At 40.8% G+C, this 15,946-nt stretch overlaps 1 protein-coding gene across 10 annotated transcripts in view; it reads right to left on the bottom strand.

The window, feature by feature from the left end:
- The window catches only part of SSPN (sarcospan), a 114,646-nt gene that overhangs the window by 33,938 nt on the left and 64,762 nt on the right, over window positions 1–15,946 (bottom strand). Inside the window, exon 2 of one of the 10 annotated variants that reach the window (XM_030939065.1) lies at window positions 6,648–6,743. The exons of 6 other annotated variants lie outside the window; for them this stretch is intronic. Coding sequence is in view for 1 of the 4 variants with exons in the window: in XM_010379847.2 (XP_010378149.2) it covers window positions 3,359–3,961 (603 nt within the window). In the remaining 3 variants the exon portion in view is untranslated. Of the gene's footprint in view, window positions 1–3,358; window positions 4,159–5,994; window positions 6,040–6,647; window positions 6,744–15,946 lie in introns of those variants that run through there. 3 more of the 10 variants (XM_030939068.1, XM_010379847.2, XM_030939067.1) reach the window with 3 other exon arrangements.

Below are 15,946 nucleotides of genomic sequence, written 5' to 3'. Positions count from 1 at the left end.
CATCTTTTGATTGGGGATTGGAGTCACATTTATGGATAGATAAAAAATGACCTATTTGTTTTCCTAAAATTCCACTGGACATAAATTGCTGATCATAGATCACCAAGGGTCTCTTTAGTCTGTAACCACACCTTGAATATTCATCAAGTCAGTCAGGTATTGGTCAAAGAGAAGTCACCTAAGTGGATTTACCCATACATCCAGGTTCTGTTAAGAAAATGGCAATCCCTAAATTCCAAGTTAATGGGATAGTGGCCCCTGTAAAATTAAGTGATAACCACATGAGAAGAGGCAACCAGAAAAAAGGGAAACAGAAGAGTGGAACATGGAAAGTTGTAGACGGCCTGGGTGCCTCCCTCAGCTTGACTTCAGCCTATATCCCGGGGCTAGTGTGACTCAGCCTCAGCCCCACGGATGGGCCTGGATTGCTTTGGTTTGGTGGGGCTCCTGAACAGGGAAAACTGATATAACCCAGCAGGATATACCAGCCCTGAATCACTGCATATCCCAAAGGAAAAATGACCTTGAGGAGGCCACTCTCCTCTAAGTTCCTTTTTATAAACCTCCAGAAAGATTCAGAAAGTACTGGACCAATCAAATACCACTGCCATTGCTAAATAGTAACTTGGCTGAGAACAGAGAAAGGTGAGACAGCCAAACTGATATTTTCTTCAGGGTTCAAACTAGTCTTGGAAATGTAGCAAGTCAAAAATGATAGTTTCGCAAGTCTAGAGATGAAATAAAGCCACCTTTCCTCTGAAGAGTGACACTACCAGTGACTGCTTTCCAAGCAGCTGATAAGTAAAGCTAACTCATTGAATCATGCCATTTGTTAGCACTATTTTAAGTGCTTCACATGTATTAATTTATTTCATCCTCAGGGCAACCTGAAAAAGTAGGAATTATTATCATTCTGATTTTGTTAATAAAGAAATGGAAACCTAGAGAAGTCAAGTAACTTGTCCAAAATTATTCGGCACACAAGTTAGGTGTGGCGGCACACGCCTGTAATTCCAGCCACTTAGGAGGCTGAAGCACAAGAATCTCTTGAACCTGGGAGGGGGAGGTTGCAGTGAGCCAAAATCATGCCACAGCACTCCAGCCTGGGTGACAGAACAAGTCTCTGTCTCCAAAAAAACCCCCAAAACCCAAAGTTATTCGGCACACAGTGGCTGAGCTAGGGCTCAACACCAGGTGTGGTGCGTACACATCTGCACTTCGCCATCTGCCTCGCTGTCTTTTCCCTTCCCTGAAAGCTTGGAAGAGTGCCCTGTGACCAACCACAGACAGCGTGGTGGGGACAAGCAGACCGTGGTGTCTGTGTGAGACAGTGACACATTGCCCAAATTCTGGCCCTGCTAGGATGACAGTTGTTCCTGGCCTGGCTTCTCAGAGACCCTCCTCACTAGTCTCAGGACAGCTCTACTAGCTGCTCTGCTCTACATAGCTTCTCAGTTGAAAGAAAATCTAAGATGACAGATTTCATGAGGGCTATGTACTGAGAGCAAACTTCAAATGAATCCTAGATGACAAAAAAGAAAACCAGAAAGAGCAGAGACCTGGCTGTATATAATGCCCTTTGTGCAACACCCAGGGAGCTTCCAGGGCAATTAGGAACATCATTTCCCCCAGGAGATTTAGTTCATAACATTTCTGGGTTGCACGGTTCGCATGTTCATGCCTTAAACCTTAAAATAAGTTTTTTTCTCTATCTAATTTACCTCTTTGGTGCTGAGCTTTTTGAAGTTGCAATAAAGAAAGGAAGGGGAACACATTCGCAAATGATATTTAAAAACATCGAATGAAAGAGCTTCATTCTTTGTTTTAATTCCCCTGGCATTAAAGGCCAGACATTGTTTCCCCCTGGGTATGTGGATAGTCATTGAGGTGTTTGAAATACCCAGTATACCTTACTGAAAAGCTATTTTTAAAATCACTTGATTTAGAAAACTCCAATCATGATAACTTCATGGGAATTCTTAGTACAAAAATTAAAGTTTTAAATTACTATGCAAAAATTTGTGTATTCAAATAATCTTAATTAGGAAATACCTCCATCAATGCATATATATCAGGTCTCTCTAATGTCTGTCCGTGATACAAAATTATTTTGAGGGATGTTTTGTGAGTTATAGTTCCTGTGGTCAGTAATAGCAGTAAGGATGCAATATGAGACTAGGAGTCAAAAATGTCATTTCTAGTCTCTCCTGATTCGACCACATTCAATCTCTGGGCTTGAGAATGTCATCTAACTTCTCTTAGCCTATCTCCTCACATCGAAAAGGAATAACAATTCCCACTTCAAAGTGTTGTTTCATGGGTCAAATGAAATAATGCATGTGAAAGAGTTTAATAAGCTACAAGACACTGCAATATAACATAATATTAAAGTTACAAACCAAATGTGGTGGCAGCGTGGTTCAATGAGGAACATGCAGATATAGTCTAGCATAAAAAGGAATCAGCATGGCTGAATGCTTTACTCACTCATGACCCTGGGTGAGTCTGGCCTGGGTTCTCTCATTTGAGAAATGAGAATGATTAAAACGATCCCATCAGGATGATGTGGGGATTAGAAATAATACATGTAAGGCCTCTAGCAGGGCGGGCACACAGTAGGTATTCAATAAGTGTCACCCGTTTTACATTAAAGAATTCATTTAACCAAGCCAAGTATGCTATATGTTTCAACACTCACGACAGCTGAGTACTGTTCTACTTAGAACAGTACATCCATCAGGGGAGTCCCAAATATACTTCTGCCATGGCCAGCGCCCTGGGTTTATCCCACTTTAGACTACAGTGGATTAAGGCTGTGCTTGCTGTATTCGCATTTCCTGCTTTAGCCCAGCATTTCATGAAACTTACTAATGGAGCTTCAGTTTAAAACATAAAACGAATGCTACTCAGTGTGGCAACTCCAAGAACAGGCTTTCTCCTCTCCTGCTTTTACTAGGTGAACTTAATTCACTTTTTGCCACTTGCTTAAGGACAGGGGTGGGGTCTGGGTAATAGGATAAGGAAAAAGCCCGAATGAATCTGCTGTTGTTATTGAGGTTGTTCAGTCTGACCAAAATAAGCAGCTTTTGAAATGAACTCTCCCGCTCCAGAGCGTCAGAGTCAGGCCCCGTGGAGGCTCTGGGAGCGGCGAGCAGGAGAGGGGCAGGAGTTCTATCGCGTCCAGCCGTGCCCCGCCCGGGAAAACCCAGTGCCCCACGCATCAGTTACCAAGCAGAGCGCGAGTTAGAGGAGTGATCCTGGGGAAGGGCACATGCAGCTGGGTTAGTCTCAACTCGACCATGCGACTTCGCATTCCTGTTTGGCAAACGCGCTTAGGCAAAACAGACTCGATGCTTACAATGATCCCAGCCCAAAATGGAGTGTCCCTGACTAGCAGGGAGGAGCTGATGCTCGCCATGAGGAAGCCCACCACGGTCACGGCGATGCCCAGGGCCAGCTGCAGCAGGGCGAGCAGCAGCGGGAACCGGCAGCCGCAGCAGGTCCGGGGCTCCTCCTCCCCGCACTCCTTGGGGGCCCCCGTGCCCTTCTTCGGCTCCATGTCGTCGGGCCCAGCGGCGTCAGCGGCCGGCGGCCCCCCCTGCCTCTGCTGGCCGCGGGGCTGCTTGTTCTTGCCCATGGCGCTGCGAGGCTGGGTGGGTGGGTGCGTGTGCGGCGCCCTGGGCCCTGGAGTGCGGCGCACGGCTGGCTCGGCCTGCCCTGGTATTCGAATTATGGAGGCTGAACAAATATGGAAAACATTTGGAGCCGACTCACCAAGCCTCCAAAGGCCACGGGGAGCCCGCAGCAGAGGGGGATTCGAGGGGGGTCGCCAACTGCCAACGCGCCGGGACGCAGCGCCTGCCGGGCCCCAGGCAGGGTTTGCGGGTCGCCCGCAGGAACCGGCGCGGGTCCCTTGGCCGCCTGAGCCTGTGCGCTTTAGACAGCCTGCGAGTGCGCGCATGTGAGTGTGCGGGGCGTCCGTTTTCCTCACTCAAAACTCCAGGATTGTTTTGGTTTTGCTTTCTGTGAGGTTCAATGCAACGTGATGAATGTTGAAATCGTTTGAGCTTAATTAATACACAGTTTAATCCAAAATAGGCATTGCTGGGCTCTAAGCTGCGAAGTCACTTCCAGAAGTCGTTGTTACTTTCCTACAGAGGCACAGGCTCTCTTTTCTTCCTACTTTCTGTAATCCAGCTGACAAATGAATAAAGACATTTTTCGCATTTAGGTGTTTTTGAATCTTTCTAAAGATATCTTTCTAAAGATGTTAGAACTCTCTAATTGGGAACTCTCTTTCATATATTTTATTAATTATTATTATTTTCCAAACAGGGGCTCACTGTGTTGCCCAGGCTGGAGTACAGTGTCACCATCCTAGCTCACTGCAGCCTCGGACTCCTCGACTCAATAGCTTCTCTCTCCTCAGTCTCCCAGGTGGCTGGGACTACAGGCAATCGCCAACACACCTGGCTAATTTTTTTTATTTTTTCATAGAGATGACATCTCATTATGTTGTCCAAGCTGGTCTTGAACTCCTGGTTTCAAGGGATTCTGCTGCTTCAGCTTCCCAAAGTGCTGGGATTACAGACGAGAGCCATCATGCACCTGGCCTCTCACATGTATTTGTTTTTAAAAGCTCTGTTGGCCGGGCGCGATGGCTCATGCCTGTAATCCCAGCACTTTGGAAGGCTGAGGTGGGCGGATCACAAGATCAGGAGTTCAAGACCAGCCTGGCCAACATGGTGAAACCTTGTCTCCACTAAAAATACAAAAATTAGCCAGGCATGGTGGCATGCGCCTGTAGTCCCAGCTACTTGGGAGGCTGAGGCAGGAGAATCACTTGAACCCGGGAGGCGGAGGTTGTAGTGAGCCGCGATCAGGGCACTGCACTCCAGCCTGGGCGACAAAGCAAGACTCCTAGTTAGTCTTCACTCATCTCCACAACAGTGCTTAGGGGGATTGGATTGTCCATCTTAGAGACAGACACTTTTACTCAGTCAATATTTAAGAGTTATTTTTAAAGCGCCTACAATGTGCTAGGATATAAAGATGTTCAAAATAGACTTGGTCCTGGCCCAAAGTCACAGAAGAAATCAATAAAACTGATTATTCTTATTCCCGCATACCTCTACTCAGTAGCACTTAGAGCAAATTTCAGTGAAACCACTAAAAAATGATCCCATCACTTTGGGGGTATTTATATCTCCTTTGGTATGGTCATTGTAACATTCAGAAAGCTAGATTCAAAAAAAAGTGACGTTGCCAAGATGTTAGGATAAAGGCTACTCCTAGGTTGTTCGCTATCAGCAAATTTAAAGAAAGTCCAACTCCCTGCTGTTTGCTTTAGAATTAGAAACTAATCATCATCAGCTCTTTTTGTAAACTGCCAAGTCCCCACAAAAGTAACTTTGAAGACAAAAAGTATGTACTTCACCCTTACTTATGTTATGATCTTCGGTGTTCTCCTTATGCCTTCCTTCTGGACCAGTGAGAAAAATAATGGTTCATGGAACAAATACATTTGCTTAGAAAACAGAATCTAAACCACACATCCCAGTTCCATGCAGAGGCAGTAGAAACAGCACTCACTCTCACCAGAGAAACAGAGTGGCTGAAGCAAGGTTATGGTCAGCTTTGGGGCCATCACACCACAAGGGGTTTCTATTGTGAACAGACAAAAACTGGCATTATAACAAGATACCCACCTGACTTGGGCCTGACTGAGAAGAACCCAAATGACAAAACAAGAAAATGCTTGGTTTTCCCATGTAAATACAGTAAATATTTATAGAAAGTCAACTGACTATCTGGAATCAAGTATGTGTTGTTATTAGCTACCTATTGCCAAGTATTCTGTAACAAACACATGACCGGTGCTTTACATATTTTACTGTCACCCCTTATAACCACCTGATAATTATAGTTTCCACTTTTAAAGATGAAAAAATTCAAGTATCAGAATTATTAAGTAATTGGATTAAAGTCACTCACCTACTTATGAATGGGGGTAAGTGGAACCAGATGTGAACTCCAAAGCCAATGGTCTAGAAGATTAACTGTTTCATTAATTATTTCCTGTATGTATATTGCCTACAGGCAAACAAGTGGCTAGACTTTAAATTGTGATTTTAAACAATTTAATTATCATGGGTAGCATAGTATCTATAACAGCGTTAATTACAAACTTAGACCTAAAGATGAGTACTATACAAAAATATCTTGATTCATCACCATAATATATATTTAATGGCCAAAGGAGACCATTATTCCATTAGTACTAGTTTATAACTAGATACAAGCTCTATTTGCTGACCATACTGCCAAACTGCCATGTAATTCGAAGTGAAACATTTTTAGCCTTTTCCTCAAAACCTTAAATTATATGTAAGTTTAAATAGTCAAACAAGATAATAGGATATTGCTGTACATTTGTCTTCTGAGTTTCACAAGTAGTGGCTTACAGTTGTAAAACAGTTGTACACATATTCTTTTTTAAAAAGCTTACTTTTGATTGCCTTACTGAGACACGTTACAAATGAAAGCAATGTAAATGAACAACATCCCAGATGTATTGAAATTCTTCTAGTCTGATTACAACTGCAGACTACAATTTTCAGCCTTTGGTGGTCTAGGGAAACTCATACCTGCTCAGTTTCCCAACAGCATGGTTGAGTCTGTGTTTAAGGAGGCCTGGTCTTTGGTAACACCATGAGTTGATAGTGACGAGGATGTCATTTCCACTTAATTGATATCGGAAAGTAAAAACAAAGAAAAGTTACTGTCAAATAGTGATAGAGAGTAATCAAGGCTAAAATAGATCAGACTCTCATTACGGATACAACAAATAAAATTTCCTTTTACATGTACTTTCCACTGAGAAAAAAATCATCACGTCTAGCTCATCACAGAGTTTAACAGAAATGAACCAGGTTTTTCAGTATTCATAAATTATGATGTCACTATTTTATAGGTTAAGCAATAACCTCTTCAGATATTTATATTACCGGGAAAAAAGGCACAGTAGGAACAAAGTGTTTTCGGATACTCTTGGCTGCTTCCATAATTCAAAACTGACAAAGATTGTAAATTAGAAATTGCAGAAGAGTAGTTAATATATGGTTTAGATTATTTTGATCCTCTTGGGGGAGAAAACAAAATCAAGCCAGTATCTCTATCTTTGCAGTCCATCTCAAACTTAACATTATTGTCAAGTATTTATGCATCAGAAGTTCAGAACGGGGAAGATGATAACTCTTTAAAACTAGTGTGATTAACAAAATGTCCTTAGGAAACCCAAGTAGAAATAATCTTTAAACCAACATATTCTCAAACACATGATCTTACATTCCCCAAGAACAAAAAGGGATTTAAGAAAAAAATTATTACATTTCCAAGGTTTATATCAAGCCTTTTTCATATGTAACTAAATATATCTAAAGTGTTCAATTAGATTCGATTTAAAGAAGTATCAAATACTCTGCCGAAAACAATTAGGAATTCATTTGTGATATGCAGGACTGCTGCCCCCATATGCCTTGCTGGCCTCCATACCTAAAATGACTCTAGGGATATTGCTGACCTCTGTGTGTGTATTTGTGTGTGAGTATGTGTGTAGAACAAATTAAAGCAACTCCTATTTTTTTTTCAATTTTCTTTATTTCTGTCATTAATTCTAAATGTGTCTTTGGGCTCAATTTTTTCTCAGCAGAATTGACCCATTTATAATTTTTGCTTGGCAGTTTGTATTTTCAAGTTAAATATCGTATGGACAATGCAATCTTTATGGTCAACAAAGGGCTTATGACTTTCTCATTCTCTCTCTCTCTTTTTTCCCCTGGAGATGGGGTCTCACTATGTTGCTCAGGCTGGACTCAAACCTGTGCTCAAACAATCCTCCCAGCTCAGCCTCCTGAGCAGCTAGGACTATAGACACATGCCACCATACCTGGCTTAACTTTTTCATTCTCTGGAGAACTATAGAAATGATAAATCTCAATCATTTAATCATGCATTTCACCTATTTTTAAGGTGCTATTTATAATACCAAATTTTTCTACATGAAATTTTGATTTTTCCACTGTATATGATACTGTAGAAATAACTAACTGTATTTTAATTGAGAAATACAGGAGAAGAATGGATAAACAAATTGTGGCATATTCATACAGTGGAATACCACTTGCTAATAAGAAAAGGGGTGAACTATTGATGCAGGCAATGACTTGGATAAATCTCATTAACAATGTGCTGAGTGAAAGAAACCAGACACAAAATAATACATACTGCATAATTCCATTTATATAAAAATTTTAGAAGGCAAAATGAATCCACCGTAATTTAAAAAGTGATTGTGAAGTTGGGATGAGAGAATTGTTTCGAAAAGAGTAAGAGGTGACTTTCTGGGTGATGGAAGTAAGTCTTCTATATCTTAGGGGGTGATCACATGGGTGTTAGTTGTCAAAAGTCACTGAACAACACTTACGATCTGTGCATGTTACTGTATATAATGACATCTCAATTTTTTAAAGTAAAATAAAAGAGAAATACAGGGAGTCACTGGATGTCCCTCAGTAACTAACAATAGAACAAGTAGGAGGTTTTTTGCAAATTTAAGTTATCTCACCAAACTCTCCTAATGCCTCTACTGCCATTCTAGATCCTCTGCATTAATTATCTATTGCTACAATAACAAATCACCCCAACATTTAGTGGTTTGAAACAATAATTATTATTTCATGGTTTCTGTGGGTCAAATATTCAAACGGCACACAGCAGGGATGGTTTGTTTCTTCCTGTTATCTCTCGACTCTCTGATGAAAGACTTAAAGACTGGAGGCCTGCGATCAGGAGGATCCCGTCTTAGTTGAAGCAGGAAGATCTGCTTCCCAGGTGGCTAGTGCATCTTGCTTCCTTTCCAGATGGCCTATCCACAGGGCTGCTTGAGTATCCTCACAACATGGTGGCTGACTTTAGAATAACTGATTCCGAGATTGAGAAAACAAGGCAAATGCAATTCTTTGCATGATACAGCCCCAGAAATCACTTAGCAACACTTGAGTTATTCAGCTCTTTAAAATCAAGTCACAAAGCCCAGCCCACATGCAAGGGGAGAATAAGATCCATCTATTGAAAGGAAGCATACCAAAAAATCAAAGGGTATTAAAGGTATATTTTTAAATCATCATATCCTCCTTCTCAAGTTTCTTCACAGATGGTTCTTCTTTTGCTGATCTCCTAAACGTTGGTAAACTTCATGATTCCTTTCTTCAGCCTCTTTCTTCTTACACTACATGTTCCATGGCTTCACTGAAGACTCCCAAATCTATCTATCTTAGGAGGCCAGACTTCTCTCCTTAGCTCTAGGTCTGCAAATGCAAATACCTATCCACATCTCCATATAAAAGTTCCAAAAGTGCCTCAAATTCACTCTGTCCTTGAACTCCACAGAGAAATCACATGAAGTAAATATAAGGTATCCACAGACTTTAATGACAAGGTGGTCATTGGTTACCTTTTCCAGAACAATCTGGCACAAGATTTTGATGGGTTTAAGAATGAATAGGAGGTGAAAAAGGAGGAGAATACAGGTAAAGGAATCTATCAAGACACTTAGCTGTGAAGGGAAGGAAAGAGAAAAAGCTGCAGCTAAAGGGACATATAAAGTCAAGAAATGGTTTGTCTTTTTTTTTTTTTTTTTAATGGAAGACACTTGAGTATGCCTGTGTGCTGAGGTAAAAAGTGATAGAGATGCCTGAGGGAGGGGACATTTGATCAGACAAGTTCCTTGAGGTGGGAGAGTCTTAGAGGAAAGTTCTTCACAGGCTGAGGTGGGAGGAAAGAATGTAAGACTATATAGAATGCAGTTGAGTTTGCAGGGTGGGAGAAAGACAGCTGAGAGTTCCTAGATACGTACATATGAATGTAGGATCAGTATTTTTCTTCTCAATAATGCAGTTTTGGGATATAGAGACATTCTGCTTTCATATCCTATCCCACAGCACATTTTATTGCTATATCTTGAAAGCACAGGTAAGTTTTAATAAAACATTTTCGAAAAATTCCTCTAAAATAGGCAAAAACATATTTTCTGTAAATTATAATTACAGTGACAACTTATTTACAGAAAGGTTTATGTATCTTTATAGGCTACAAAGTACTCTTACATATTATTTCTTTAAATCTGACCAAAACCATGTGAAGTTGGAATTTCTTCAGAGTGGCTAAGTAACCTTTTCAGGTTACATTAAAAAAAAAAAAAATCCTAGATCTTCTTGCTCTAAATTCAGTGCCCTTTCCACTTACATTTTATCTTAGCTGAATGACTTAGATTTTTTACTGTACAAAAAAATTGCATGAGTACATTGCACATACAGGCAATCAGACAGGTTAAGAGAATACAGTGCTGTGTGGACAGACATCCCTGCCACATACCAGGTTAGTGAGAACAAAGGCTGTCTAGAGTCCTGACCGTAAGTCCCATGAGTGTAGAAACAATGCTTTCTCAATCACCATTGGTCCCATGGTGCCTAGCACAGTGCAAAGGTCATAATATGGCTTTAATAAATATTTATAAATTCTAAATAGTCATGGTGTGATCTGGATTCAGACATTTCTTATACAAACAACATTTCTTTAAAATCTTTGAACTGCATATTTTGTCTGTCTATTTTTATTTTGTTTGGAGAGTTGTCTTTAGGAGTAACTCAACCAGGACACAAGGATGAATTATAATTAGGCTTTCTAAGTAATAACATTAAACACCCTGTGTCACACATATACTATAAGATTTTCATTTTGACCAGTAATCCTCTTCTTTAGTTAGAATAGCTGAGTCATTGTCTGACTCTAAGCCAGACTGACATCTTTGATCATTTGTATAATATGCATGTTTCCATGGACTTACTTCCCTGTATTTGGTTCCATATCTAGTCATTACCACCTTTAAAGACATCTTTGGCCCTATGACAAAGGCTTGTGGGCCATGTTCTTTTTCCCCTACACTTCTATGAATTCTTTCATTTTTATGTGGTTATGAGTACAGATGCTGAGCCCAGACTGCCTGAGTCCCAATCTCAGCTCTAATTCTTACCAGCTGCGATTGTGGACACGTTCCTTAACCTCTCTAAGCCTCAGCTTCCTCTCTGAAAATGTGAATATTACAAGTACCTACCTCAGAAGGTTGCTATGAACTATAAGTATAATAGTTGATGCAAACATGGAGAACATTTCCTGATGTGGGTAAATAATCAGTCACTGTTAGCCAGTATCCCAGCCCTGCCCTCTTTTCCTATTCAGTTTTCCCTTCCTATGCATTATCTTTCTGTAAAATTTCTCTTCGGCAATCTTGTCTTCATTCTTTCTCTTCCTATACTCTCCACAAAAACTATCATCCTCCCTGTTCTTCTCTTACACTCACTGCCTGGTATCACTGAAGTTTCAACTGCTGAATTAGTGCTTTGCTTCACAATATCATTTTACTTTTCCTCACCACCACTCTCTGCACTCACACCTAACTCTAATTGAGACTTTTCCAGAATGATCCCTACAGGAACATAGTGCAGTGCTCTTTCTTCTATAAGTGCACTGTTAGCCCATTCCCCTCATTCTACCTCTGACCCCACCTGCTGGTGCAGGGAAGTGACTATACTCAAATGCTATGTTGTCCACCCCAGCCAATCATAAAAAGTCTGCCGTTTTATTTCTGAGCTTTTGCCGTGCACCTCATGACAGTTACATCAAAATAAGTAGGAAATTCACATTGGATTTCCCCAACTGATTTCAAATGATCTCATAGAAGTCACTGAATTGCTGGTGTATCAAAAACAATGTTTCAATAATCTAACATTAAGCTACATTTAGTCAGATCTTGGCAAGAAAATGTTTACATTTCCCTAATGTTTTCCTCCCTAAAATCTCACACATGGTGTATTGGACATCGTTTTGGGGGCCTAAAAATCTCTCTTTATATTGTGGAAAGATCCCTTACCCACACCAACATGATCTATGGGACTGCTGCCCACTTCATGACCGTAACAGCAGGCCCTGGGGCCTGGCCTGGCCAAACTTGGCATCTCTACCCTGGGGTTAAGGGTTGGGCACAGGGAGGACTAAGCCAGAGCAGGATGAATGAGAACCCTTCCACCAGGCATGAGACAAGGATTCTGGGGTGAAGGGTGTAGGCCTTTCTTCCTTTTGGAAGGGGAGCTACCAATGGTGGGCTTCCTTTCCCACTACTTGAAGACAGTCTTTCTATGACAGTAGAGAATAAGGCCAATGTACAAAGAGAAACAGGCCAAAATAACCAAAAAGATGGAGTGGGGAAGGGGAAAGAAAGAGAGAGAGAGGCTTGATGACATTATTTGAACCTCAGAAAATAATTACAGCTGAAGCAGACTCATCCTGAACATCCCAAGGCAGAAGACTGTCTTGTTTAGCTCCGCATCACCATAGCTGACACACACTTAGAGGCTCAATCCTTACTTGTTGAATGGTTAATACATAACCAAGTCAGTAAATATTCCTTTTCTTTAAGTGAGTTATTTCTGTCTCTTAAAAGTGAAGGTTCCCTGACTTAGGCAGTAACCCAGATGAATCTCACTCAGCACAGCCTATGGGCATCCTCATCTCTACAATAACAGACTTGCAGGAGCAAAAGAAAGCGTTAGAAATGACAAGTGAGCAGTGAGTTCATTTCCAAAAAGACAAGAAAGCTGAATAACAGAATGTTTTTGTCAACTTACTTGGGAAGATATGAAACCATTCTAGGGCAGGAGAGGTATTTTATAAGGGTGTCTATTTACAATGCTTTTGCAATTTGGCATATGAAAAAATGCCAGATGCCTTTTAATAATCGGTACTACTTTTAGCTGAGATGTATTTGTATCAGTTAAGTGCCATGCTCAACTATTTAATTATACCTGGAATTTTCGTTGCTCCTTTATTAACCTAAATCATAAAATTAAGTGGTATGTTAATAGATACTTATATGCACCGGTTTTTAGCCAGACATGCAGGTCAGAAGCACCTGTAAAGCACTTAAAACATGTTTTGTTTTTTTTTTTTAACATTCCTGATGTAGTTATGTTTGGGGTGAACCCTCATGATTAAATCCTCTAAAAACCTGCCAGGACACATCCCAAGTTAAGCTCAACACCTGCCGTCCCTTAAGGCAAAAGGAAGCATTCATTTTCTAAAGACTAACTTTTGCCTTTTCGTTTTATTTCTTCTCAGTAGTAAACTGCTTACAAAGCATTCTTTCTTTAGTTCATTCAAGAAACATTTAGGGAGTGCCTGATATTGCCAAGCAACCTGGGAGGCACTGGTGACAAAAAGGCAGGTTCCTGCCCTCAAGGAGCTCACATTCGACTGAAGGGAGACAGATGCATCATCAGGGAGGTGTCATAAAGCATGACACATGCTGGGACAGAATTGTGTATAAGGCACAGACAGGCACACAGGGCAGAGGCACTCTACTACAGGATGTCAATCTCAGGTACCATCTGCCTTGGGAAATGTGCTGGGAACTGATCACTCACCGACTTGGCACAGCAGGTGGTCACTCATGGCTTGTGGTTATTTATCTCTGAGGTAACTCTGGTATGTGTCAGGGTGGACCTACTGGTTCGGTCAGGTCATTATCTCAGACTGACCTCAACTTTTCACCCAGCCTGCAGCCGCTTCCCTATCCCTAGTCCTTGGAAACAAGGCTTCCTAGTGTCACTTATTTTCTCCTCTGCCCAGGGGAGTAAAGGTATAATCAGACCAGTAGAAGGTGCTGTGTGAGTGGGGGAAGAGCTGACCGACTAAATACCCAACCCTTTTGTCGGCCCCTGAGAAGACAGCAGACCTTAATACTAAAGAAACAAAGTCTGGCCAGAGTTTAGGAATCCCAAGACTGTCAATCATTTGCAATCTTCCTCAACAACTATTTTTTACTTAACATGTTTTTTTGTCCATTAGCAAGTTGCTCCTCATGGGCAGGAACCTGCCTTTTCATCACCAGTGCCTACCAGGTTGCTTGGCAGTATTAGGAACTCAATAAATGTTTATTGAATGAACTAAAGAAAGAATGCTGTATAGGCAGCCCATACTGAGACACTGACTATGTCATGTAAATTTTGGAAAGGAGTATTTCTTTCAACATCATGGATTATTTTCTGTTCAAGCATTAGCTTAAGTTCTGTTTCTAAAACCTAAGCAATCCATATTTTAAACCAAAATAATTTAATCTTAGTGCACATTCTGTTTAGAGACAGCAGGGGAAGTATCCTAAGAGAAGAAAAGGAAGGATATGTGAAATGTTTATTGAAGCAAGCTGTCTGAAGTTTCTAGCACCTAGAAAAACTCACTGAGATGTAAAAATGGTTGCTCATGGGATGTGGATATTTTCCTTTTCTCTCTATTTTTGTTGTCTTCTAATGAGTACATTACATTATGATGTAAAAAAAAAAGCAACACTTAGTTTTCCAAAAAAAAAATCACTTCAGTTGATGTACAGTTTGCATTTTTTCTCCCTTCCTCTCTATGAGAGAAATTTTTTTCACTTTATTTACCATTTTCTGTAATAGTCTTTCCTCTGTGGATGCTCATCTAGAAGAGAAATTAATTATGCCAGTAAGTGATCTATATATTGACCATATAGACCACTAAAGTTCTTTGGAGAGATTTCCAATTTATGTTAACTTTCAAAGTGTCAGCTGATTGTCACTTTCCTCCAACATCCAAAAAGAGAGTCCACAGTCCAGGTCAGATGTATGTAAATAAAAAGTTTACTCTGTGTAAGGATCTATCCCAAGCCCACTTTCTCTGTGAAGATTTTCCTAACTATCGAGGCCATTGAACTGTGTCTTTCTTGAACTTCTATAGAGTGATATGTGTCACATCAGTTATTATTTATATAGTTTTGGATTCTGTAATTGTTTTATATGATAGTTTTCATTCATTTATAAGGCATTACGGTTACTGCGTGCTAGGAACTGTGTTAGCACTAAAGAAAATGAGTAGGAGGGATTGCAGAAAACAGACACTTAAAATATGTTGTTGTAAATAACTTCAGTGTATAAATATGCACAGTGCTTTGCAAATCCCAAAAAGGAATTCCTTACTCTTTGCTCATTCAGATTGTCATCTGCAGGCTTTAGAGTAGGAATGTTCCATTTTCCACCCCACACCTTGACTGCCACCCCTCACAAGTAACTGTGGACTTATTGGATTCCAGCCTACCCTCTAGCTCATTGGTTGGAAGCTGGGTGAGCGTGCTTGCTCCTTTTCTCCTCAAGTGTCCATGCAAAACCAAAGGTAGCTGGCTGAGTCAGGGGCTGCTCCCTTAGAAGGCTTATGGCTCTCTGGTGCTCTTACTCACTGACAATTTCCTTTTTTTCCGGTTTCTTCCTTTCATGTTGCCATCGAAAGTGCAGTACAATTTGGGGTGATGACCAGGAACTGTGAAGAGGCTCACTCTGAATGTCTAGCCCAGGCTTTGTGATCCAGCTCAGAATCACCCTCCGATTGTCAGTGGTGTCCGGGTACAAAGCCCACCTAACAACTTGCAGCATTCCCTGTTTATATCCTCAGGGATTCAAGAGGAAGGGTGGCTGTGGCTTGCAGAAGATCTGAGTATTCTGAATGCCCTTTCATAATACTATCAACATCTTCCCTAATTTCTGAAATTGGTCATTTTGGTTAGAGACTGAATTCTAATTTTCTTTTATAGTCAGTCACCCATACAACAAACACAGAATTGATTACATAATAAATGCTCAATTAAAGAGATGTTACAACTCAGTAGACGGAGAAATTCTCTCTGGATCAGATTTCCATATATTCATTGAATTTATATTTGATGAGATGTGCTAAGATAACATTTTTTAAAGGAAAGTTTAGGGCCGGGCACAGTGGCTCACGCCTGTAATCCCAACACTTTGGGAGGCTAAGGAGGGCCAAT

Source organism: Rhinopithecus roxellana, chromosome 10 (assembly GCF_007565055.1).
Source record: "Rhinopithecus roxellana isolate Shanxi Qingling chromosome 10, ASM756505v1, whole genome shotgun sequence".
NCBI lineage: Eukaryota > Metazoa > Chordata > Mammalia > Primates > Cercopithecidae > Rhinopithecus > Rhinopithecus roxellana.
This window is presented reverse-complemented; position numbering and strand designations above follow the sequence as displayed.